General features: G+C 46.0%; 1 protein-coding gene across 1 annotated transcript; it reads right to left on the bottom strand.

Moving 5' to 3' along the window:
• Positions 1-462: 462 nt before the first annotated feature.
• GCAT (glycine C-acetyltransferase) lies at positions 463-16,101 on the bottom strand. The gene is made up of 9 exons (XM_033162107.1): positions 15,868-16,101; positions 13,345-13,475; positions 11,558-11,659; positions 10,483-10,629; positions 10,192-10,346; positions 5,294-5,376; positions 4,086-4,257; positions 3,509-3,630; positions 463-833 (listed from the first exon to the last, which is right to left on the bottom strand). The coding sequence occupies exons 1-9, from the start codon at positions 16,067-16,069 to the stop codon at positions 682-684; spliced, it is 1,266 nt and encodes a 421-aa protein (XP_033017998.1). The 5' UTR covers positions 16,070-16,101; the 3' UTR covers positions 463-681.
• Positions 16,102-24,165: the final 8,064 nt, after the last annotated feature.

Raw genomic sequence — 24,165 nt, 5'->3', positions numbered from 1 at the left:
CCTTTTGACACTACAGAAATTGGTCCGAAGCCAACCCTTTTCATTTTATTACCCATTCCTGCCTTTAGCATCACTTCAGGGCAGGGGAGAGGGAAATATCAGCAGATCGAGATATATACAAAGGCAAATGTGTATCACTGATGTACAAGATGGAGTTTGGATTTGATATCGCTTTTCACTACCCGAAGGAGTCTCAAAACGGCTAACAATCTCCTTTCCCTTCCTCCCCCACAACAAACACTCTGTGGGGTGAGTGGGGCTGAGAGACTTCAAAGAAGTGTGACTAGCCCAAGGTCACCCAGCAGCTGCATGTGGAGGAGCGGAGACGCGAACCCGATTCACCAGATTACGAGTCTACCGCTCTTAACCACTACACCACAAGATAAAAGTACCAGCACTGTTTCTCCATGAGCAAATTTATTTCAGCAGGTGCGTCATACCAACAGAAAGCTTCCTTCAGACTAGGGTCAATATCACCTTTATTACTCTCCTCCAGGCACATTGCGGTCCTCCTTAAGCAGAGGTAGAATGCACAGGTTCTAGAGTCTGGCAACAGAGCACCAAAAGTGATGTGAGCAAGGCCTCTTTTCAAAGTCACTACCACCTCTCTGAAAAGCAGCACCGTCCACCTGCAGGTTTCAGGTTTCGAAAGGCATCCTACAGCTCATGATGTTCAGCCATTCAAGGCAAGGCTCCATGCTTACGGCCAACTTCCACAAAGGCCTCCACGCACCGATCAATATCCTCGTCACTGTGAACAGCTGAGATCTGCACCCGGATGCGAGCTTTTCCCTTGGGCACCACGGGGTAGCTGAATCCAATGACATAGATGCCTGACAGGTGAGAAAGAGAGAGAGAGATGAGCATAGCAGAGGCAGCAGATCAACTGCATAAGCAAGACCTTGTTTTTATTTAATAAATGAGTAAAATAAATAGGTAATAAACAAAGGGATTAATAAATAAAACTCACAAGGCAGCACACAAAAACACAAACAAATATATCACAACAATATAAGATTACACAATTTAAGAAAACAATGCATTAAAATATCAACATCCATCCCTGTAGCTCATATGGGGGCATGCCACGTTTTACTAAGTGTTTTGCTGAGAATAGCAAAGCTCCACATGCTCGGAAACTGCATCAGGGTCACCAACCCTATTATTAATTATTATTATTATTAGTTTTTAATACTGTATTTGATGTTTTATTGTGTTTACTACATTGGACACACCCAGAGTCAGAGAAAATAAAGATATCCACATGGTGGCAGAGGGAAAGTTAAGAAGTAAGGGGACTTGGTTTGGCTGGGCTCACTACCCTCTCACACTGCAGACTATCACCCTAGCTGTCATTCAGCTCAGGAGGACCAAAAAGGCAGTTGGCAAGGCAGGAATGCTATACTGCTCTAACTAGCCAACCACTTCTTGGGTTGCAGACTGTTTAGTACTGGCCAAGATTTCTTCCAGTGTGGCAGATCGTGCACCTCTAAGACAAAGTGTTGTCTTAGGCCGGCTCTGGATTGCGACCTAGAGTGCAACAAGGGATGTGCGTTTACCAGCATCAAACTTCCAGGATGGTTTTCTGGAGGCAATGCTGCCCTCTACAGAGCTGCCAGGGAAATTCCTGTTGGAAGATGCAAGAGTGTCTCTGTGACAGGTCGGATGGACTTGAACTGCTGTTAAGGTTGGATTGAAACCAAAGCAGAAAGACAGCTCTGGAAGGACGTTGTTTGAATGAGCAAATCTGAGTTGATTATTTTATGTATGGAAGAGGGGGAAAGTAGCACTGAATCAAGGAGCAGGAATCTGCAGGAGGGGAGAGCGCTGGTTGGTCACTGTTTTTGGATGTGTAAAGGGACCCCTGACCATTAGGTCCAGTCGTGTCCGACTCTGGGGTTGCGCCGCTCATCTTGCTTTACTGGCCGAGGGAGCCGGCGTACAGCTTCCAGGTCATGTGGCCAGCATGACAAAGCCGCTTCCGGCGAACCAGAGCAGTGCACGGAAACAACATTTACCTTCCCGCCGGAGCGGTACCTATTTATCTACTTGCACTTTTGACGTGCTTTTGAACTGCTAGGTGGGCAGGAGCTGGGACCGAGCAACGGGAGCTCACCCCGTCACGGGGATGCAGAAAAGCCTCTTAAGACTGGCGAACTGGAGTTTTTTTTAAATTGCAATTACTTTTATTAAAAATGAGAGTATTTTTATATGCTTATTTTCAGAAGGCAGATTAAACTTTTTAAAAACATTGGATCAAACAGATTTATTGATTCAATGCTGCAGCTTTCTGCTGTCCCTGTCAGACAGCACTAGGGTTGCTACCTTTTTCCTGATGATGCCCCTCTGTGACTTAACAGCTGCACATCAAGCAAAAAGTTCGACAAATGGTTTGCCGATCATCACAGCTTCCGCCCAGGGTGGAGGCACAAGTGGGTGTATTGAATTTCTGCCTGTTCTGTAGTAACCCCTCAGAACAGGAAGAAAGAGGGGAACTGAGCAAGAAGCGAAGGGGTTGGCGGCATGAGGTCTAGTCTCTACATGTGGCCCATTCTCCAAACAGTCTCTGAAATGAAAGTAGCAGGAGCAGCAGCACATAATGGCAGGCAGATTATGGGTCATGACCACTGGTATATGGGATTGGGGATAATTCCACTATCAAATCATTAAGAGAAATGCAGCAACACTTAAGAGTCAAGACAGGGAGGAGAAAAACAAAGGAGGTTTCAATACTGTGTCTATGGTAAAGCAACTGGTACACAACATGGAGGTTAGGGAACTGAAGACAGAATTGCCATGCCTTAACCAGGAATAGGGTCTATATTATTAAATACCTATTTTACCAGAAGTGCTGAGAACACTAGTTAGTATAGCATAATGCACAATATAAAGCAAAACAGAAAAACAACCCAGCCAATTTTATTAGCTCTGAAATGCAAAACACAATTCATGCTTGATATATAAAGATGAACTCGATGTCTTAAAGCAAGAATTAACTCATAAGGTTTTCCTCCTTTTCCTCAGAGGCTGCCTGGGAGTTCCCCTTACTTGCTTCCCCGAGTTACCTGCTGTGCAGAGTTGGCTTCACATGAAATGGGGAGACAGTGGTACCTCTGGTTATGTACTTAATTCGTTCCGGAGGTCCATTCTTAACCTGAAACTGTTCTCAACCTGAAGCACCACTTTAGCTAATGGGGCCTCCCACTGCTGCTGCGCCGCCAGAGCACAATTTCTGTTCTTATCCTGAAGCAAAGTTCTTAACCTGAAGCGTTATTTCTGGGTTAGCGGAGTATGTAACCTGAAGCATATGTAACCTGAAGCGTATGTAACCTGAGGTACCACTGTACAAGGAGAGCCACACCGATTGTGACAGCTTCCAAAGCAAAGAAGAGTCTCTAGGTTTTTCCTCACAACTCAAAATTTCTTCAAACCACCCTAGGGCTGTTCAGGCAGTAACACCCGAAGATATCATAAGCTACGCGAAGCTCCCCTGTCCCACACTGGTTACCTCTCTTCAGCATGTCATCAGCCATCAAGGATGCCAGCCGGGCATCGCCCAACATCACAGGGCAAATAGGGTGGTTATTCCCTGCAATGGTGAATCCAGCTGCCGCCATCTTGCTTCGGAAACTGCAAAAAAGAGGAACGCCTTCAGCATGGGACCTGCTTTGCCTGCCCCCTCTACGGAGCACTCCCTCCCTCTTATGTCTGTGGAAGGGACTGTGTACTATTTTACTTCCTCTCTGACACAGAAACAGTTCTGACAGCAGAAAACATCGCACCCTCTAATAAAGCAATGGTGTGTGGAGTGCCGACAGCTATAAGTCAAAATGTGACCAGTGACAATTGAAAGGGAGACAACAGTATATTTGGAGGAAGCAAAAGATGTACAAAAGTACAAATAGTGCTTTCGGGGGGGATGGGACTAGCTGAGCAAACTCCCCCCATAACAGCCCAATGAGGGTTCAGTGGCCAAAGAAGGCACGAAACCAGGCAGGAAAATGGAGTATCCTAAGGAAGGGCACATTCTACAGGTTGTAGGACCATCTGAACAAAAGGTGGGATAAAATGACAGTCTTCCTTACCGTGTGGTCTTGGCAGCCATGGACTGTGCAATGGCATTGCTCTCCATGAGCAGATCCAGAGCCTTGGAGGCACAGCCCACCACGGCAGGAGGCAAACTATTGGAAAAGAGGTAAGGGCGCGACCGTTGGCGAAGGAGATCAATGAGCGCTTTGGGGCCGGTTGTGTAGCCACCTGCAAAGAGAAGACAAGGTTAGTTGAAGGCCCCAATGGGCCACCATAGATGACAAGTGGACTGTGCTCTACACGGTGGTGGGGCAGGGGCGGAGGAAGACGCTCATTTGTTATGCTCATCTGCTCTACCCAAGAGGTGTGGGAAACCTTTGACCCTCCAGATGTTGCTGGACTATAACTCCCATCATCCCTGCTGTGGCCATGCTTGCTGGGGGTGATGGGAGCTGTCGTTTAGCAATGACGGGAGGGCCAATGGGTCCTCACACCTGCTCTAGAGCAATCCCTTCTAGATTGTAAAATGGATTTCGTCAATGGCAGATGCTCAGAACTGAACCACTCTTCCTTTAAGGCAGGGGCAGGGAGAGAGACGAAAGTGGGCAGAGCCAAGGATGCACTTTTGACCTTCACATAGCAGGCTGCATTCCAGCCACACACACAAAGGTTTTCTACACACACAAACACACACCTCTCCCTTCTCCATCCAAGCAAGTGAAATACATTATCACAGTTCAAGGGTACATTCCAGCCAGGCAAAAGCATTTGAGTACAGAGCAGAGACAGTGAGGGCTGTGGTCTACGGAGAAGGGGGTTGGCCTGACGAGGGGCATTGTCTCCTAAGAGTTCCAGGGGCCAGGCAGAGAAGCCTGGAGGGCCACATTCTGCCCCAATGCCTAAGATTTCCAATCTACGCGTTAAGGTATCAGGTGCTGCCATAGCCACAGCCAAGAATTGTGGGCTGGGGACTTTGCTGCTCTCCAATTTCTACTTGAAGCGGCTTCCTCCAACTCAGTGGTTTCTCTTAACTCTATTCCCCTTTCCTGCCCCCATATTCAAGGATGTTCCTTGTGTCCAACCTCTCTAGCTTTGGCCCAAAGATGACAGGGGGAGCTCTGGGAAATGGATGGTGGTGAAGAAGATGTCAGCAGTTCTGAGTTTAGAAAGACAAGCAGGGCAGAAGTTATTAATACAAAATAATAATAATGTATTTTTCTCCCCCTACACTTCTAATTAGGATACTGCTAGTTAGCAACTGCACCTGCTGCTCCCCCAAGCGCCTTCCCAAGTGTGGAGTTGATTATAGTGACTTGGTCCATCACTCCCAAGAGTTCATCAGTGCCCCTGCAAGGAGAAAATAACTGTTATTAGCTTAGGCTTCAGAATTCTGCCATTTGTCTGTTCCAGAGCTGCGGAAGCTTTCTCCTCCAGGTGCTGCTGGACTACAACTCCCATCATCCCCAGCAACGGGAAATGCTGTGATGGCCTGCATGTGGTCTGGGGAACAGCTATGAATATAAATGTAGGCCAGTCACCAACTCTCAGCCTAACCTACCTAAATAGTAAGGCAGGTTGGCGAGACAGTGCCCCATTCATTCTAAAGGAACAGACTCCACAGCTTGTTTGTTTCCCTTCTAACAAGCCCAAATTGCTAACCAGGATTAAACCATGGTTCGTTGTTGGCCTACAGACTGTGGTTCGTTACAGAACAACAAACGATGATCTCGGATTCAAACTGAAGACAAAGCAATCTCCTTCCTGATTGTTTGCTCTCTTTCTATTAATATTATTTATTAAATGTGTTTACAGTGGTACCTCAGGTTACATACGCTTCAGGTTACAGACTCCGCTAACCCAGAAATAACGCTTCAGGTTAAGAACTTTGCTTCAGGATAAGAACAGAAATTGTGCTCTGGCGGCGCAGCAGCAGCGGGAGTTCCCATTGGCTAAAGTGGTGCTTCAGGTGAAGAACAGTTTCAGGTTAAGAACGGACCTCCAGAACGAATTAAGTTCTTAAGCCGAGGTACCACTGTACAGCCTTTACATCTCAAGATTACAGGGAGGTCCACACATAGGCCAGCGAATGGGGGTTCCATAAAAGCCATAACAAATAATAATAATAATTTATTATTTATACCCCGCCCATCTGGCCGGGTCTCCCCAGCCACTCTGTGTAACAAAGTACAGTATAGTTTATTAAGCTTCCTAATTTACCACTATGAGCTAACTTAGCCAGGGCAAAAAAGATATCACTCTTCTTCAACCATCCCATTGGTCTTTTAATGATGACTAAACTGCTGTTCTGTTTTATATTCTGCTATTTCAAGTCATTCCCCTTCATGGATCACTGCCTTGTCGTGGCGAAGGGGCTTGAATTACTCAGGCAAGCTATGGACAGGTCAAGATGGACAGGTCATAGCGGAGAGTTTGGACCAAACGTGATCCACCTGGAGAAGGAACTGGCAAGCCGCTCCAGTATCCCTGCCAAGAAAACTCCATGGACAAAGACAACAGGCATATAAAAGATATGACGCTGGAAGATGAGCCCCTCAGGTCGGAAGGCGTCCAACTTGCTACTGGGGAAGAGCGGAGGACAAGTACAAGTAGATCCAGAGCTGATGAAGCGGCTGGGCCAAAGCCGAAAGGACGCTCAGTTGCGGATATGCCTGGAAGCGAAAGGAAAGTCCAATGCTGTAAAGAAAAGTATTGCATAGGAACCTGGAATGTAAGAACCATGAACCTTGGTAAGCTGGATGTGGTAAAAAATGAGATGGCAAGAATAAACATTGACATCCTAGGCATCAGTGAACTAAAATGGACAGGAATGGGCGAATTCAGTTCGGATGACTATCATATCTACTACTGTGGGCAGGAATCCCGTAAAAGAAATGGAGTGGCCCTCATAGTCAACAAAAGAGTGGCGAAAGCTGTACTGGGATGCAACTTCAAAAATGATAGAATGATCTCGATACGAATCCAAGGCAGTCCTTTTAACATCACAGTAATCCAAGTTTATGCACCAACTACCAGTGCTGAAGAAACCGAAATTGATCAATTCTATGAAGACTTACAACACCTTATAGAAATGACACCAAAGAAGGATGTTCTTCTCATTATAGGGGATTGGAATGCTAAAGTAGGAAGTCAAGAGATAAAAGGAACAACTGGCAAGTTTGGCCTTGGAGATCAAAATGAAGCAGGGCAAAGGCTAATAGAGTTCTGTCAAGAGAACAAGCTGGTCATCACAAACACTCTTTTCCAACAACACAAGAGACGACTCTACACATGGACATCACCAGATGGGCAACATCGAAATCAGATTGATTATATTCTCTGCAGCCAAAGATGGAGAAGCTCTATACACTCAGCAAAAACAAGACCTGGAGCTGACTGTGGCTCAGATCATCAGCTTCTTATAGCAAAATTCCAGCTTAAACTGAAGAAAGTAGGAAAAAACACTGGGCCAGTAAGATTCAATCTAAATCAAATTCCTTATGAATACACAGTTGAAGTGAAGAACAGGTTCAAGGATTTAGATTTGGTGGATAGAGTACCTGAAGAACTGTGGATGGAGGCTCGTAACATTATACAGGAGACAGCAACGAAAACCATCCCAATGAAAAAGAAATGCAAGAAAGCAAAGTGGCTGACCAATGAGGCCTTACAAATAGCGGGGGAGAGAAGACAAGCAAAATGCGAAGGAGATCGTGAAAGATACAGGAAATTGAATGCAGATTTCCAAAGAATAGCAAGGAGAGACAAGAGGGCCTTTCTAAACGAGCAATGCAAAGAAATAGAGGAAAACAACAGAATGGGAAAAACCAGAGATTTATTCAAGAAAATTGGAGATATGAAAGAAACATTTCGTACAAAGATTACCACAATTAAGGACAAAAGTGGAAAGGACCTAACAGAAGCAGAAGACATCAAGAAGAGGTGGCAAGAATACACAGAGGAATTATACCAGAAAGATATGGAGGCCTCATACACCCCAGGAAATGTGGTTGCTGACCTTGAGCCAGACATCCTGGAGAGTGAAGTCAAATGGGCCTTAGAAAGCCTCGCTAACAACAAGGCCAGTGGAAGTGATGATATTCCAGCTGAACTATTTAAAATTTTAAAAGAGGATGCTGTTAAGGTGCTGCACTCAATATGCCAGCAAGTTTGGAAAACTCAGCAGTGGCCAGAGGATTGGAGAAGATCCGTCTACATCCCAATCCCAAAGAAGGGCAGTGCCAAAGAATGCTCCAACTACCGCACAATTGCACTCATTTCACACGCTAGCAAGGTTATGCTTAAAATTCTACAAGGCAGGCTTAAGCAGTATGTGGACCGAGAACTCCCAGAAGTGCAAGCTGGATTTCGAAGGGGCAGAGGAACCAGAGACCAAATTGCAAACATGCGCTGGATTATGGAGAAAGCCAGAGAGTTCCAGAAAAACATCTACTTCTGCTTCATTGATTATGCAAAAGCATTTGACTGTGTCGACCACAGCAAACTATGGCAAGTTCTTAAAGAAATGGGAGTGCCGGATCACCTCATTTGCCTCCTGAGAAATCTCTATGTGGGACAAGAAGCTACAGTTAGAACTGGATATGGAACAACTGATTGGTTCAAAATTGGGAAAGGAGTACGACAAGGCTGTATATTGTCTCCCTGCTTATTTAACTTATATGCAGAATTCATCATGCGAAAGGCTGGACTGGATGAATCCCCAACCGGAATTAAGATCGCCGGAAAAAATATCAACAACCTCAGATATGCTGATGATACTACCTTGATGGCAGAAAGTGAGGAAGAATTGAAGAACCTTTTAATGAGGGTGAAAGAAGAGAGCGCAAAATATGGTCTGAAGCTCAACATCAAAAAAACTAAGATCATGGCCACTGGTCCCATCACCGCCTGGCAAATAGAAGGGGAAGAAATGGAGGCAGTGAGAGATTTCACTTTCTTGGGTTCCATGATCACTGCAGATGGTGACAGCAGTCACGAAATCAGAAGACGCCTGCTTCTTGGGAGAAAAGCAATGACAAACCTAGACAGCATCTTAAAAAGCAAAGACATCACCTTGCCGACAAAAGTCCGTATAGTTAAAGCTATGGTTTTCCCAGTAGTAATGTACGGAAGTGAGAGCTGGACCATAAAGAAGGCTGATCGCCGTAGAATTGATGCTTTTGAATTATGGTGCTGGAGGAGACTCTTGAGAGTCCCGTGGACTGCAAGAAGATCAAACCTATCCATTCTCAAAGAAATCAGCCCTGAGTACTCACTAGAAGGACAGATCCTGAAGTTGAGGCTCCAGTACTTTGGCCACCTCATGAGAAGAGAAGAATCCCTAGAAAAGACCCTGATGTTGGGAAAGATGGAGGGCACAAGGAGAAGGGGACGACAGAGGATGAGATGGTTGGACAGTGTTCTTGAAGCTACTAACATGAGTTTGGCCAAACTGCGAGAGGCAGTGAAGGATAGGCGTGCCTGGCGTGCTCTGGTCCATGGGGTCACGAAGAGTCGGACACGACTGAACGACTGAACAACAACAACAACAACAATTTCAAGTCATTATCATCGTTGTGACTATCTTATAATGCAAAGCTGGGATTTATATAGTGTGTTTGATACTGTATTTTCACTTGTGTGCCACTTTGGGGGCTAAAAAGCAGCACAAAATTAATCTTAACTACATGTAATTATTCTCAGGCCTGCTACCCCTGCTCACTTCATTTGCCAACCTCCCTCCCTATACACTTGGCCAACCTTGCCAAACCCACCCTTACAGGCCACTCAAACCCCAGCACAGGTAAGCTACAAAGGAAGAGGCAGGACAGGCTGGGACAACTCTCCAGCAACCATCTGGCTCTTTCATCACTTCCCTCCTCCTTGGTCTCTGACCCTGCTGAGGCCAAAATAGCAGCATCAGTATGCTGCCCTGGTGTTCCTCTGTAGTTTGCCATGACCACCTGCTCGTTCACCTGCCTGCCTGGGCTGCCCACATGCTATTCGCTGCCTTGCTGCAGCTCACATGGCTGCAGCAAATTGCACCTTGACAACATCCTTACAATTTTATTATATAGTTAGAAATCACTGGTGACAATTTTTCTTTGCTAAAAACGACAGCAACGAAGAATGTGACAAAAGAGAATAATTTGATTTTTTTTTTACCGTCCGTTGGGCCCAAGAAATCCAGTGGCGTGACATTCATCAACAAAAACAATGGCTTTGTATTTCTGGGACAGCCTACAGATTTCCTGCAAGGGAGCAATGTCACCATCCATGGAGAAAGCACCATCCGTAGCCACCATCCTCAAACGATATTTCTGTGTAGGAGAGCAGGTAGGGATGTGGTCAAAGGAGAGCAAGTAAGCAAGAACCTAAAAAGATTTGCTCATGGGATGGAGGACACTTGGAAAAGCAGCAATCTCACTTTGCTTTGGAGCCACAGCACCAACTTACTTGGGCATCCTGCAACTTGGCTTCCAGGTCCTGCATGTCCATGTGCTTGTAGCGATATTTGTTGGCTTTACACAGCCGGATCCCATCAATGATAGAGGCATGATTCAGTTCATCTGAAAGTATTGCATCTTCAGGGGTCAGTAGAGCCTGTAGGTACCGGAAGGCAGAGAGAATAGTTACTTCAAGCCCCTGCTTACTATACATCACTTAACAACTGATGTTTCATACTTCCCTAAAGTAATAGGCTACTCCACAGACTATTAAAAATGCCCACAAGAGTCCTGTGGCATTTTTTCTTTCCCAATGCAAGGGATATCTAACTTAAGCCAGTGTTGTATAATGGTTAGACCTGGGAGACCAGGGTTTGAATCCCCACTCATGCATGAAGCTCACTGGGTGATCTTGGGCCAGTCACCATCTCTTAGCCTAACCTACCTCACAGGGTTGTTGTGAGGATGAAATGGGGAGGACAAGAACCATGTACACTACCTTGAGCTCCTTTGAAGAAAAAGGTGGTATATAAACTAATAAATAAAATAACTATGTTGTGACGCTTGTGTTATCCATTATGGCCATTGTGAATCGTCTTTGTGATTTTTGGCTACATAGAAGTTTAACATAGGGGTTGCTAACCTGTGGCCCAGATGTTACTCCGTCCACCGTGGCTAATGGTCAGGGATATTGGGATCTGTAGCCCAGTAACATCTGAAGAGCCGTAACTTCCCCAACTCCATTTTAACAAAATTGTCATGGACCATGTGTATTTTTTGCACATTCCTTTTGTCCTCACTGTCACACACACACACCTCCCAGTATGTGGCTGTGCATGTCTACCAACAGAAGATAACCATGCATATTATGAAGTAAACCTTAGTCCACAAAAACTTATGCCATAATAAAGTTGCTTAGTTTCTAAGTGCCGTGAGATTCTTAGTTCCCTGTTGGTGCAACACATTAACATGGCTACCCCTCCGGAAATCTGTCACAAAGAGAGTTACTTTGGGATTTTGATGCTTTGCACTGACCACCCCCCAAACACCAACACCCCACTTCCTACACACAAAGTGCTATGAACCTCGAAGATCCCAGCATTGGCATCAAAGCAGCTGGCGTAGAGAATGGTGTCTTCTCTCTGATGGAAACGGGCAATCTTCTCCTCCAGATCCTTGTGTATATTCTAATGAGAAAGCACAAAAGGTTCCAATGGTTATCCTGTTAAGTTGCTTCGAGACATTTTCTTTTTCTCATAAAGCAACTAACAAATTTAATACATTACATATTATTGTCCTCATTAATGTTATAGCCAGACATTCTAGATCACTTGTTTATAAACACCAAAAGTTAAATTGGGATCCTCTTTTGTTCCATCCCTGCTAAGATTTGTACAGTGGTACCTTGGTTGCTGAACGGCTTGGCTCCCAAACAAATCGGCTCCCGAACGCCACAAACCTGGAAGTGTGTGTTCAGGTTTGCGAATGCTTTTTGGAAGCCGAACGTCCAATGTGGCTTCTGTGGCTTCCGACTGAGTGTAGGAAGCTCCTGCAGCCAATCGGAAGCTGCGCCTTGGTTTTCAAATGGTTCTGGGAGTCAAATGGACTCCCAGAATGGATTAAGTTCAACAACCAAGATACCACTGTACTCCAGTCCTACTTAGCCAGTCTGCTTGCCCCCAGGGCCCAGCACTGAAACATCTACCTTTTTATTCTGTAGGAACTACCTTGACTGAAACAGGCATATGGGAAAGGCTATTACTTCCCACATCCAAAACAGGCCCAGCTTTCTTGCCAGGAACATCTTGATGACTGTGGAAATACCACCATAAGGAGAGTTGTGCTGGATCAGGCCAAAAGCACATTTATTCCAGCATCCTGTTCTCAAGATAGTCAAACAGATGCCTATGGGGAGACAGCAAGAAGGATCTGAACGCAACAGCACTCTATTTGCGCTTCCCAGCAAATGGGACGCAGAAACATACCACTTCCAGCTATGAAATTTAACATATAAATTAATTTCCCCTGAGTTTGTATATTGGCAAATTTATATACCAATAAGTTTGGCAGCTCTGTGTGGTGGTGGTGGTGGATAGGCCTGTACAGTGATCCTTCCCATTATTATTTTTTCGGGGGGGGGGGGTGATGGAAGGTGTCTTGTGTCTGCACTCAATTCAAATGCTAATTCCTATGTATGACAGGTTCTTCATCAATGAAGGTGCACTGAAGCCTTAGAAAGATGTCTTTTGTTGTTCAGGGCCACATGAGAAAATTCCCCTGAGAAGAGCTGCATCATCATTCTATCGGGATAGCTCAAGTGAGTTTTAGGTGGGGCTGTGTAGCTGCCTAGGGGCAGAAATTGTTAACTTGTGCATAACTCGGCATCGTGGGAATCTTTTCCCTTAAAGTGATGTTTCTAGCCCGTACATGTTGAGAGTGTGTGGGTAACATCTGATAATATTAAATAGTCAACTATGGGGTGGAGACAGGATGTTGCCCTGTGTGGTTTCTCCTTACTGCTTCTTCCCACAGCCATAAGAAGTGTAAAATTATCCATAGCATGCAAATACAAGTAAATATGCTTATTCTGTATCATTACTGCTACACACTTTCACTGTTTTCTTCATGCAGAACTTTGAATTTCCTTCTTCCCCCAACCCACAAAAATGCAAAGTCCTTGGATTACAGCTGCTTGTGAATTAATAAAAAAGCATCGATGCAGCCAGAGCTTATCCTTAATTGCTAAAACAATAGCAGTTTTAATCAAGAAAGCTTGCCCTCAAAGCAATTACTTGAAGCAGGCCAGTGGCATTTTCAGACGCTTGCACTGCAAATTTGGTTAGGTCTTTGCAACACTCCTGCTCATTCCTACTTGTGTTCCACAGATGAAGCGGACGGAACTGAGGCCAGCTCCATACTTCTCCAGGGCATCCAGTCCAGAACGGATCACCTTGGGGTGGCTGGACAATCCTAGGTAATTGTTGGCACAAAAATTCAGGATATCTGCAATGATGAGAAGAAGATTGAAACAAATGAGCGATGCACACACACTCCTACCTTATTCATCTTCTTAAGTAGCTGCATATTTCTCACTTTGATTCTAGGAACATACGAAGCCGCCTTGGACCAAGTCAGGCAATTTAGCTCTCTACTGTTTTCAATGATGCTCTTTAAGATCTCCAGCAGATGTTTTCTCTACCACCCACTACCTGATCCCTTTAATTGGGGATGTTGGGGGCTGAAACTGGAGCCTTCTACATGCAAACCATGAGTTGCCCCATCAAGCTGGCCTCCCCCCCCCCGCAACCTAGTGATACCCAGATATTTTGCACTGCAACTCCCACCATCTCTCACCATTCACTATTCCTTCTTGGGCAAATGGGAGTTGTAGTCCAAAATATACAGAAGGCACCTGGTTGGAGAAGACTGTACCTAGTTATAGTCTCTTCCCTATAGTTGGAGCTATGCTACATAATGCTTCTGTAGAGGGAAATGAGAAGTCACTGCTGTTGCAATACTGCTATGCCATGTCCACCCTACCATACCCAGTTTAAGGGAATTTGGGGTAGGGAGGGCTGGCTGGCTGGCAAAGAGGTTTTATTACAAATCAAGCAGTAAATTTTATTAAATGAAACAAAGAATTTACTGGTAGCCTTGGACATGTTTGTAAAACAGAGCATATTAAATGCCTACTTTGTGATGAAGCCCTATGCACACTTGAAATGCTAGGAATTTAAAGTTAAAATCCCAAATCAAACTTTCTAGCCCATTTTTGATGCTGAGAATTTGCGCTTATGTAATGCACTGCATTTTTAGCCACTTGAAATGTACAGAACGCTTGAAAGAACTGGCTGCTTGAAATCTTTGGAGGAGGAGAATTACCCGGTAGATTCATGAGAAATTATGGTTCAAAGCAGAGTTCCACAAAGTCCCCACGCCCACCCCAATTTGTGCGTGCAGCAGCTACATAGTTCAAGCACAGGTCAAGTATCTGTGGCCTCCAGATGTTGTTGGACAGTCATCAACTCCAGCCACCATGACTAATATTCCTTATTAAGGGTGGTGCAAACTGTGTCAAACCACATGGGGGGGGGCCACAGATTCCTCATCCCTGATGAATTAAATAGAAAGGATACAGCTTTTTCTCAAAAATGACAGCCCAACTCAAAAGAAGTTAGGCAATGAGTCTAAATTCTGGAGTTTACACAAAAAGATCTGGCAATTGGTAAGAAAAGCAGAACTAAAACACACACTCTCTCTCCATTTGTTTCACAATGCTACTTGGAACCAGGTCAACTAATCAAGCCTCCATGAGCTAAAGAGCTAAAACAAACACACCAAGAGTACTGAGCACAGGATCAGAACTATGGAAACAGTCCAGTTAAGGAAGGCTCTATCAAACATATGCTAAGTTTCTACTGGCTATATCAATTACAACAATATACCGGTATATTCTCACAATTGTGGCTCATTTTGTAAGAATAAATAATACTTAGTAATCTATATAATAGGCTATTACAGACATTCGTTTTCATATCAAGTCAGTTTTAAGGAACAGGTGTTGGCTAATAGCCTGCTCACAAACAAAAAGGAGGAAGGAAAAACTGACACAGGGCCTGAATGCTGTGGATTAAGCTTGTTTCTGTTTTGCTGTTCAGCTGCCTTGTGAAACTGATGGATCAGCTGGATCCAACCTTTTAAACAATACACTCATCCCCTACACCTACCCCTTTTGTTTCTGCACTGCATCTTCCTGTGCCCCAATCCATGTTTTCACACCCTTTGGGCACTGTAAAAGCCCTGCTTTCCAACAATATGAGTTACCATTCTCTAACTTCAGCCACGGCTAGACTGGTAACACTGAACTGAACATATTTTTCTTCAAACATAAAGCAATTTTGCAAATATACTTTCAGTTCTGCACAGCTCTGTGGAACTGCAGCACTCACTAGATAAATTACATCGCTGAGGGTAATAGGAGCCATGACGCTTTCTCCTTATAGCCAACACCTAAAGTTCAACAAGTTTAACAGGCCAAGGAAACCTGACAGAAGGGGGAAGAAAGGCAGCCATGTTCTCTTGGAGCTGTCAAAAGGAATCCTGTTTGCCTAAGGCAAAAACTTTCCTCCATAACCAGGCCTTTAACTATCTGTGGCCTTTTAGAAGTGAATGCAATGTTTTGATCTCTTTCTTCCTGGCTTTAATGTATCTATGTAGGATTTATCGTCTGTCTGTTTTGGTTGTTAAGTCGCTTTAGGTTGCCCTGGGCAAGATAAAGCGACTGGCAAAATCCAATTAATTAATTTAATATGCAGTAATATTAGTTCTCTTTCTCCTATCCAAGTCCCCAACCCCTGGATTTTGTTAAGCAGCAGCAGGGTGCCTTCCCGCCTACCTCCGCGGCTGCCTTCCACCTGGATGCGCGGTCCTTGCCTCGACGTGATCACCCTCTCGCCCTTCCAGGTGCCCGCGCCGCGGATGCCCTCGAGCTCCCCCTCCAGCACCTGCTGCAGCTGCGCCAGGGCAGACTGGGCCCGGGAGGGGCTGCCCAGGCCCGGAGAAAGCGGGGTCCTCAAGAGGCGCCCGCACCACCACATCGCCAAGCTCCGCGTGCAAAGCGAAAGAGAGGAGGAAGAGGAGAGAGGCAGGTCGCTGGAGGCGTAGGCCGAGCCAGCCAATCAGGCCTCCGAGGAAGCAGGACCAATGGGCGGCGGAGCTCATTTAAAGGGGCAGAGAAGAAGACTGCGGGAAGAGGTGCAAATTGCAGGATGCTCTCAGCTTCGTGGATATGACTTTCACTGCTTTTTCTGTAAGTTTCCATTATTTTTAACGCAAGCAAGCTTCCAGTGCACGATGTGGAGCGGGACCTTACGGTGGTGTATTCGAGCTAACCCTTTTCTCCATCCGTATCTATCAGCCCCCCACCCCCCACCCCCTGCTTCAATTTATACTTTGGGGGAGGACTGTCATTCGCTGCCATGGGACATTTCCCCCGCATGCGAACTGCAGGCATGGATCCGGGTCGGGATCGTTTTGTGTGCATACGACAAATGCTTATTACCGCCGGGCCGCCCCCCCCCCCACTTTTTTTTAAGGCGCAGCTAAAATTTTAAAATGAATTAATAGTTGTTCGGTCTTAAGTTCCATACCAGCGGCAAAGCAGGTGCTTTGGAAGGAAAAAGATTCCAGGTTCGCTCCGTTCTCTCGTATGAAGCCCAGGAGAGCCGCTGCTGCCGGTCAGTGTCCGCAGTACTGAGCTTAGGTGGGCCACTGAACTGGCCTGACTTGGAATAAAGCAGCTTCCTACGCTACGTCCCGGTCAGCAGGACCTGCGGCAGAAAAGGTGCTGCGCCGATGCCTAGAAGCGGCCGAGGCCTGGATGAGGGACGATAAGAGCGTGGCTAAGATTGGAGGTTTCGACCGGAGAGGTTTCATGGAGCTAAGAGGGCTGCTCACATGCTGTCCAGGTTTGGCAAGATCTTCCTTTCGGTAGGGAGATAGCTGTCTGATTTCTGAATAGCTTGGCTAGGAAACACCGGGAAGTTACTGGACAGGGCATATGTCTTTCTGACCCCCAGCCACCTGCACCCTAGCTAAGGATGATGTGCTTTAGGTCTGTAAGCCAGAGAGGGAGAGATCTGAGGCTCTGTTCTGGGGCAGTTAGCTATTTGTTTTAATGTTTAAGCTGTTCCTTCACCTATTATCAACCTATATACTTGTATATAATATGTATACTTGTAGGTCAGAGTGGATTTGATTTATACTGTGGCCATTCATAATGAATTAATTTTAACGAAACACTGCATTTCTAAAAGGGGAATTTCCTCCCATGGAAAGAGAGATTACTGGAAGCAGGGTTGCACTGCTGCCCCCCCCCCCCCCAGATATCCACAGTTAGGCTAGGCTGTGTGCATATGGAAAGTTTCACATTCCTGTTCAGTGACAAAATTCGCTTGGTAATATTGGTCATCATTATTTCTCAGCCTAACCTACAACAAGTGGCTGAGAAGGTGAAATGGGAAAGAAGAAACCCTGAGCTTGGAGAACTATAAGGACAGGGAGGTGTGATGGACAAGTTTGACACTTTCAGATCTAGGCTCCATAGAAATTGAAGACATAAAATTATAGGTGTGTGTGTGTGTGTGCATGAGACACACACACACACACACACACAATTACTGCTTAAGAAAGTGCAGAACATAAGCATATAAGAAGAGCACTGCAGGATCAGACCAAAGGCCCATTTATTTCAGCATCCTGTCCTTAGAGCAGTGTTTTTCAACCACTGTTCCGCGGCACACTAGTGTGCCGCGAGATGTTGCCTGGTGTGCCGTGGGGAAAATTGAAAAGGTTGCAGGCGCGGATGCCGAAGCGGCGCTCGCAGCCGCCCAAAGGCCGGCTACGCCCAAAGGGCTCCCACTGCATGAGGACGGTCACCGGCTCGTCACCCTCATCGTTGCCGCGGCCCCACGCGGGCGGCAGCTCCTGTAGGCTGCTGGCAGCGTAGAAGGCCAGCACGGTGCAGCAGGACAGCCCGACCGCCAGCAGACGCCGCTTCAGCCCCGGCACCTCTGGGTAGGAGAAGCCGTGGCACGGCCAGGGCGCACCTCGCGCCAGCCGGCCTCTCAGCCGACACAACAAGCCTGGCTCCGGGGCTCCATCGCGGGCCGCCGTCCCCGCCGCCGGCCGAGGGGATGAAGAAGGTGCCGAGGGCGCATCGTGGTCCTTTGGCGGCGTTTGCCACCGCCTCCTGCCCAGCCCCGCCTGCGAGGGGTTGCAGGCCTGCCTTCCCCAGAGGGGGCCGCGGGCTCTCCGGCCTCCTCCAAGCCCTGCTTCTAGCGGGAGGGTGGCCACTCCAAGGATCCGAACTCCTTGGAGAGCCGCCGGACACGACCTGGTTGCTCCTTGTCCCTTTGTTTGTTTGTTTGTTTGTCTGTCTGTCTGTCTGTTTGTATATGCCGATTTCCTTGGGACGGGCAGAGATTCAGCCGGGACAGCTTCCCCCTCTGCCAGCACAGCGGGAGAAGGGATGGCATGCACCTGTTGGATTTCTGCCTGCTGTAAGAGGTGGAAGGTGTGAGCCCGCGAAATCGGATGGCTTCTGCTGTGCTGTTGCCCTCTGCCTGCTCGGAGATGCAGTGATTTAGTTGGGAGCTGGAACGGTTTAGTTGGAGTTGGAACGGCTTCTGTCTTGCCTACCCAGGAGGGAAATGCCCAAAGCTCTCGCTTTAACAGTGCGCTCCCAAGCATGGCATACTTAGAAGTCAGCCTCTGGTTGAGTTAACCTGCTGCGGTATTGCAACCCGAAGCACGGAGAAGTGCGACGCAAGTTGTGATCACGATGCAAGAATGAATTTTTTAAAATTAAATTTCTGTTTTACATTTTAGAATATTCACCTTAAAATGTCAGTGACTTCAGTTCCTCTCTTTCTGTGGTTCATTTTGCACAACATAAATCCCTGCATATTTTATATAAACTTACTAAACCATTCAGCTTTCCATTATTACATCAGTAAAAACTTATTTACACGGTTGAATTTATCTTAATTTAAGAGAATTACTTTATATATAGTCAATATAGGCACAGAGTTAATTTTTTTAACATTTTCTAATGGTGGTGTGCCTCGTGATTTTTTTCATGAAACAAGTGTGCCTTTGCCCAAAAAAGGTTGAAAAACACTGCCTTAGAGAGGGCAACTTGATACCCCAAGGGTGCTCCCAAGCAGGACCTGAGTGCAAGAGCACTCTCTCCACTTGTGATTCCTCACAATTGGCAGGCAGAGTCATACTGCCTTTGACAGTAGAGGGAGAACATAGCCAACATGGGTAGTAGCCATTGATAGCCTTATCCTCCATGAATTTGTCTAATCCTCTTTTAAAGACATCCAAGTTGGTGGTCATAACATCATCTTGTGGGAGCTTATTCCATAGTTTGACTATGTGCCTTTCCTCTGTCTGTTTTGTCCTGAATCATTCAGTATTCAGCTTCAGTGGATGGACAGGTCCCTGCCACAAGGAGCTTACATTTTTTTTAAAAAAAATCTATACAGAGGCAGCACTTGGGTTGGTAAGGGACAAAAAGCAGCCTTTTGAATTGTGCAGGAAAGCTGTGGATGGTGGTCAATGTGGAGGAGGAGGGCTGGAGACGTGAAGACCACAGGGCAGGGATTTATTGGAACGTAAAACCAGAGAGAGAAGTAAGGAGGACATAGATGGCTTTGACGATAAGGACAAGAAACTTGTGTTGGATGCAGGAACAGACAGAAAGCCAGTGCAGGAATTTAAGAAAGTGTGTCACATGATCAGAACAATGCGAGAGATGAATGATGTTGGTGACAGAGTACTGAATAATAGATATGATTGGCATCAGTGGCAGGGCAATGAAAATTGTCCTCAATTTTATAAAATTTGTATGTCTAGAAGAAATTTATGGAGTCAACTGACTTGAAGCTTGGGATCTTCAGCACCTTCTTCCCATCTTTTAAATTTGATAATGAATGATCTAGCTGTTTGTTCTCCTACCTTTCACAGAAGCACTGGCAGAGAGGTGTTTTTCCCTCCTCTGTAGTTACACAACCTTACACTTGCTTGCCTCTTTCCTTTTCATTCTTTTAAAAGTGCTCAGAGAGTCTGAGTCCTTGTCTGCGGCTATTCCCAGAAGATTCTGGCATCACACCTAAGTGGATATTGTTTGTGTAAGTGTGTGCAATGAGCTGGGAAAGTATTGCAATGGTTTAATTTGCAATGCAATCATAACCACATCTGCTGAGAAGTAAATCCTATTGGATTTAATGGGGTTCAGTCCCAAGTGAGTAAGGTTAAGACTGCACCCTAAATCCGTTTTATCCCTGGTCATTAAAAAATATTAATTGTTGTTCCTTATAAACCTTTGCTACTCTTAATACAGTATACTGTTTATAGGTTTTAATTGTTTCAATTATGTTTTAAGTGTGCATCTGTAAGTCAACCTAGGAGCTTGCATGAAGACAAAAAACACTTTAATAGTCACCACCACCACCACTGTCAGTCTGGATTTTGCTCACAAAATTATCTTACTAGACAATGAAATAATGGATTAATAACTCATGATAAAAGGTAGCAGCACAAACTGAATCCAATCCCTATATATTTAGAGTAAGCAGTGGCATCTACTAGTTAAGCCATAGATTTGTGTTGAAAATGCAAGCATTGGAAATCTCAAAAATCTCAAAACTGGGTTAGGATTTGGGCAGAGAGCTGGGGGAGAGGCAACAGAATTCTTCATTAGAGATAAGTATACTGAATTCTCTTTTTGGATCATCTGCTTTCCACAGCTACCAACTGTGCTGTGTAGAACAAAGCTTTCTTTTATATTCCACACTGGCTTGCCCTGAGCTTTACCCACTACCCAACACAACCTGTGCTACAAGCTATCTATCTACTCAACCAGAATCTGCTCAGACTTTGTCTCTGGCTGCCCTAGATATAAACACTTGCTACGCGAGAGACAGCTGCCTGCAGTTTCTTCCTTGTCATAGAGCAGTGTTTTTCAACCTTTTTTGGGCAAAGGCACACTTGTTTCATGAAAAAAATCACGAGGCACACCACCATTAGAAAATGTTAAAAAAATTAACTCTGTGCCTATATTGACTATATATAAAGTAATTCTCTTAAATTAAGATAAATTCAACCGTGTAAATAAGTTTTTACTGATGTAATAATGGAAAGCTGAATGGTTTAGTAAGTTTATATAAAATATGCAGGGATTTATGTTGTGCAAAATGAACCACAGAAAGAGAGGAACTGAAGTCACTGACATTTTAAGGTGAATATTCTAAAATGTAAAACAGAAATTTAATTTTAAAAAATTCATTCTTGCATCGTGATCACAACTTGCGTCGCACTTCTCCGTGCTTCGGGTTGCAATACCGCAGCAGGTTAACTCAACCAGAGGCTGACTTCTAAGTATGCCATGCTTGGGAGCGCACTGTTAAAGCGAGAGCTTTGGGCATTTCCCTCCTGGGTAGGCAAGACAGAAGCCGTTCCAACTCCAACTAAACCGTTCCAGCTCCCAACTAAATCACTGCATCTCCGAGCAGGCAGAGGGCAACAGCACAGCAGAAGCCATCCGATTTCGCGGGCTCACACCTTCCACCTCTTACAGCAGGCAGAAATCCAACAGGTGCATGCCATCCCTTCTCCCGCTGTGCTGGCAGAGGGGGAAGCTGTCCCGGCTGAATCTCTGCCCGTCCCAAGGAAATCGGCATATACAAACAGACAGACAGACAGACAAACAAACAAACAAACAAAGGGACAAGGAGCAACCAGGTCGTGTCCGGCGGCTCTCCAAGGAGTTCGGATCCTTGGAGTGGCCACCCTCCCGCTAGAAGCAGGGCTTGGAGGAGGCCGGAGAGCCCGCGGCCCCCTCTGGGGAAGGCAGGCCTGCAACCCCTCGCAGGCGGGGCTGGGCAGGAGGCGGTGGCAAACGCCGCCAAAGGACCACGATGCGCCCTCGGCACCTTCTTCATCCCCTCGGCCGGCGGCGGGGACGGCGGCCCGCGATGGAGCCCCGGAGCCAGGCTTGTTGTGTCGGCTGAGAGGCCGGCTGGCGCGAGGTGCGCCCTGGCCGTGCCACGGCTTCTCCTACCCAGAGGTGCCGGGGCTGAAGCGGCGTCTGCTGGCGGTCGGGCTGTCCTGCTGCACCGTGCTGGCCTTCTACGCTGCCAGCAGCCTACAGGAGCTGCCGCCCGCGTGGGGCCGCGGCAACGATGAGGGTGACGAGCCGGTGACCGTCCTCATGCAGTGGGAGCCCTTTGGGCGTAGCCGGCCTTTGGGCGGCTGCGAGCGCCGCTTCGGCATCCGCGCCTGCAACCTTTTCAATTTTCCCCACGGCACACCAGGCAACATCTCGCGGCACACTAGTGTGCCGCGGAACAGTGGTTGAAAAACACTGTCATAGAGTAGGGTTTCTCATGCCTTTTCCAGGCACAGGCTGGGCACCCAACACCCGAAACTCGACTTATAAAATGACACCAAGAATGTTATCGTAATAGAGCCCCAAACTGAAACTATCTTTTGTGTTCTGTCCGCAGGCTTGCATTCTGCTTGGTGACATTGGGGCCTTTAACATGGCAGTATATTGTGGACTCAGAGCTGTTCATGCATGCAAATTTTGTTCAGCGTCTACACATCAGCCTCATCAAAACAGTGCTCCATACACCTACTCCCAATTCAATACAGATTTATCGTTCCCTTGGTTGTTTTCCCTTATCAAATTTTCTGGAGAAAATGTGGAATGAACAGAAAACAGCATGGGATGGCATTTTTATGAGGGTGATGTCATGTAAGTGTTGCACAAAACTTGCACCATGAGCAGCACCCATTGGCTCTGATGTCACACACAACAGTGCAGTACAAAGACTAGCAAAATGCAGTTAACAAGAGCACTGGCCTGAGGCAGTGGTTTTACATGGACGTACCTGATCTGCATCACAAGCAAATGAGGAAATGTGCATTGCCACTATGCAGCATGGTGCAAGATTGTGGTGGATGCACTATACAATATGCACACACACATCAGCATCCAACATATTCCACAGGGTTGGTCCTACATGTGATCCCACATTGGAAACCACATGAAGCTCCTAACCCTGGATGTAGGGTATCAGTGTGGGGAATTCTGCATGTTGAAGGCCTTGAGGTTTGGTTCTCAGCCTCTCCAACTAGGGATGGGGAAAACCCCTTTATGAAACCTTGACAAGTCTGTATTGGTCAGGGTAGACAATACTAAGGCTATGTACACCAGTTTACTCAGCATCCAGAGTGCTCCCATCACAGATTTGAGAAATGGTGTACGCACAGCATTAACCACAATCCACATGTAACCTGTAAGTTGTTAAAATGAAGTACCTTTTGACGCCTTTCCCCCACAAACCAGCTTCAATCTCAATTGAATGAACAGTTTAGCTGCAGTTTAAGCCAGTAATGTGTACACAGCCAAAGTTAAATGGACCAAAAGTCTGAATTTGGATAGGACATGAGGCACCTAGTTTTGCACAGGGGAAGTCGTAATATAGTGATCAGCAGGGAAGTCCCTTTCCCACCTGAAATTTCCATGTATAAGCATGCCACACATATTTCATTGATTTTAATTTCATAGAACTTCACGGGCATTTCAGGGCATCCGATGCACATTCATTCTGTGAATCTATTTCCTGCATTCCATGTATGCTGCTCTTTATTCTTACTCAAAACAGTAATTGTAGACCAGCACAGGCCTTGGGGCATCTCACTGGGTTACCATGCAACAGAAAGTAACCTCTCTCCTCCCCAATTATCTTCAGTGAAGTGGGCAAGTGTAAGAACAACAAGTAGTGGCAAACCAGTGTTTTGGATGGGAAGTGTATTTGCCATGTGGACTTTAGAATGAAGCATTGTTTTAAACACATAATGGAAACACCTCAAGGAGCCAAGTTGGGTAGGGAAGGGAGAGAATTTCAATTCCTTTAACATTAAAAGTACAATCTACTGAACCGACACTTTACAAAATGATACGAGAACTGAAATACAGCCATCCTTCAAAATTCACTTATCTGAATTTTGTAATGTAGTTCTCCAAACAGTTTGAAAAAATGCATACATTAGGGGAAAGTGTGGATAAAAAGGAACGTATTCACGGAAGTACAGTGGTACCTCGGGGTACATACACTTCAGG

Source organism: Lacerta agilis, chromosome 10 (genome assembly GCF_009819535.1).
Source record: "Lacerta agilis isolate rLacAgi1 chromosome 10, rLacAgi1.pri, whole genome shotgun sequence".
In the NCBI taxonomy this organism is placed as follows: Eukaryota; Metazoa; Chordata; class Lepidosauria; order Squamata; family Lacertidae; genus Lacerta; species Lacerta agilis.
This window is presented reverse-complemented; position numbering and strand designations above follow the sequence as displayed.

What these genes read in the sequence shown, in the direction of transcription:
- GCAT (XM_033162107.1), bottom strand. Translation starts at nt 16,069, where the DNA reads ATGTGGTGGTGCGGGCGCCTCTTGAGGACCCCGCTTTCTCCGGGCCTG. An exon ending in ATGGCTGCCAAGACCACACG is followed by an intron (nt 3,631 to 4,085) that starts GTAAGGAAGACT and finishes TCTTTTTTGCAG; the next exon opens with TTTCCGAAGCAAGATGGCGG. An exon ending in TGATGACATGCTGAAGAGAG is followed by an intron (nt 834 to 3,508) that starts GTAACCAGTGTG and finishes CTCACCTGTCAG; the next exon opens with GCATCTATGTCATTGGATTC.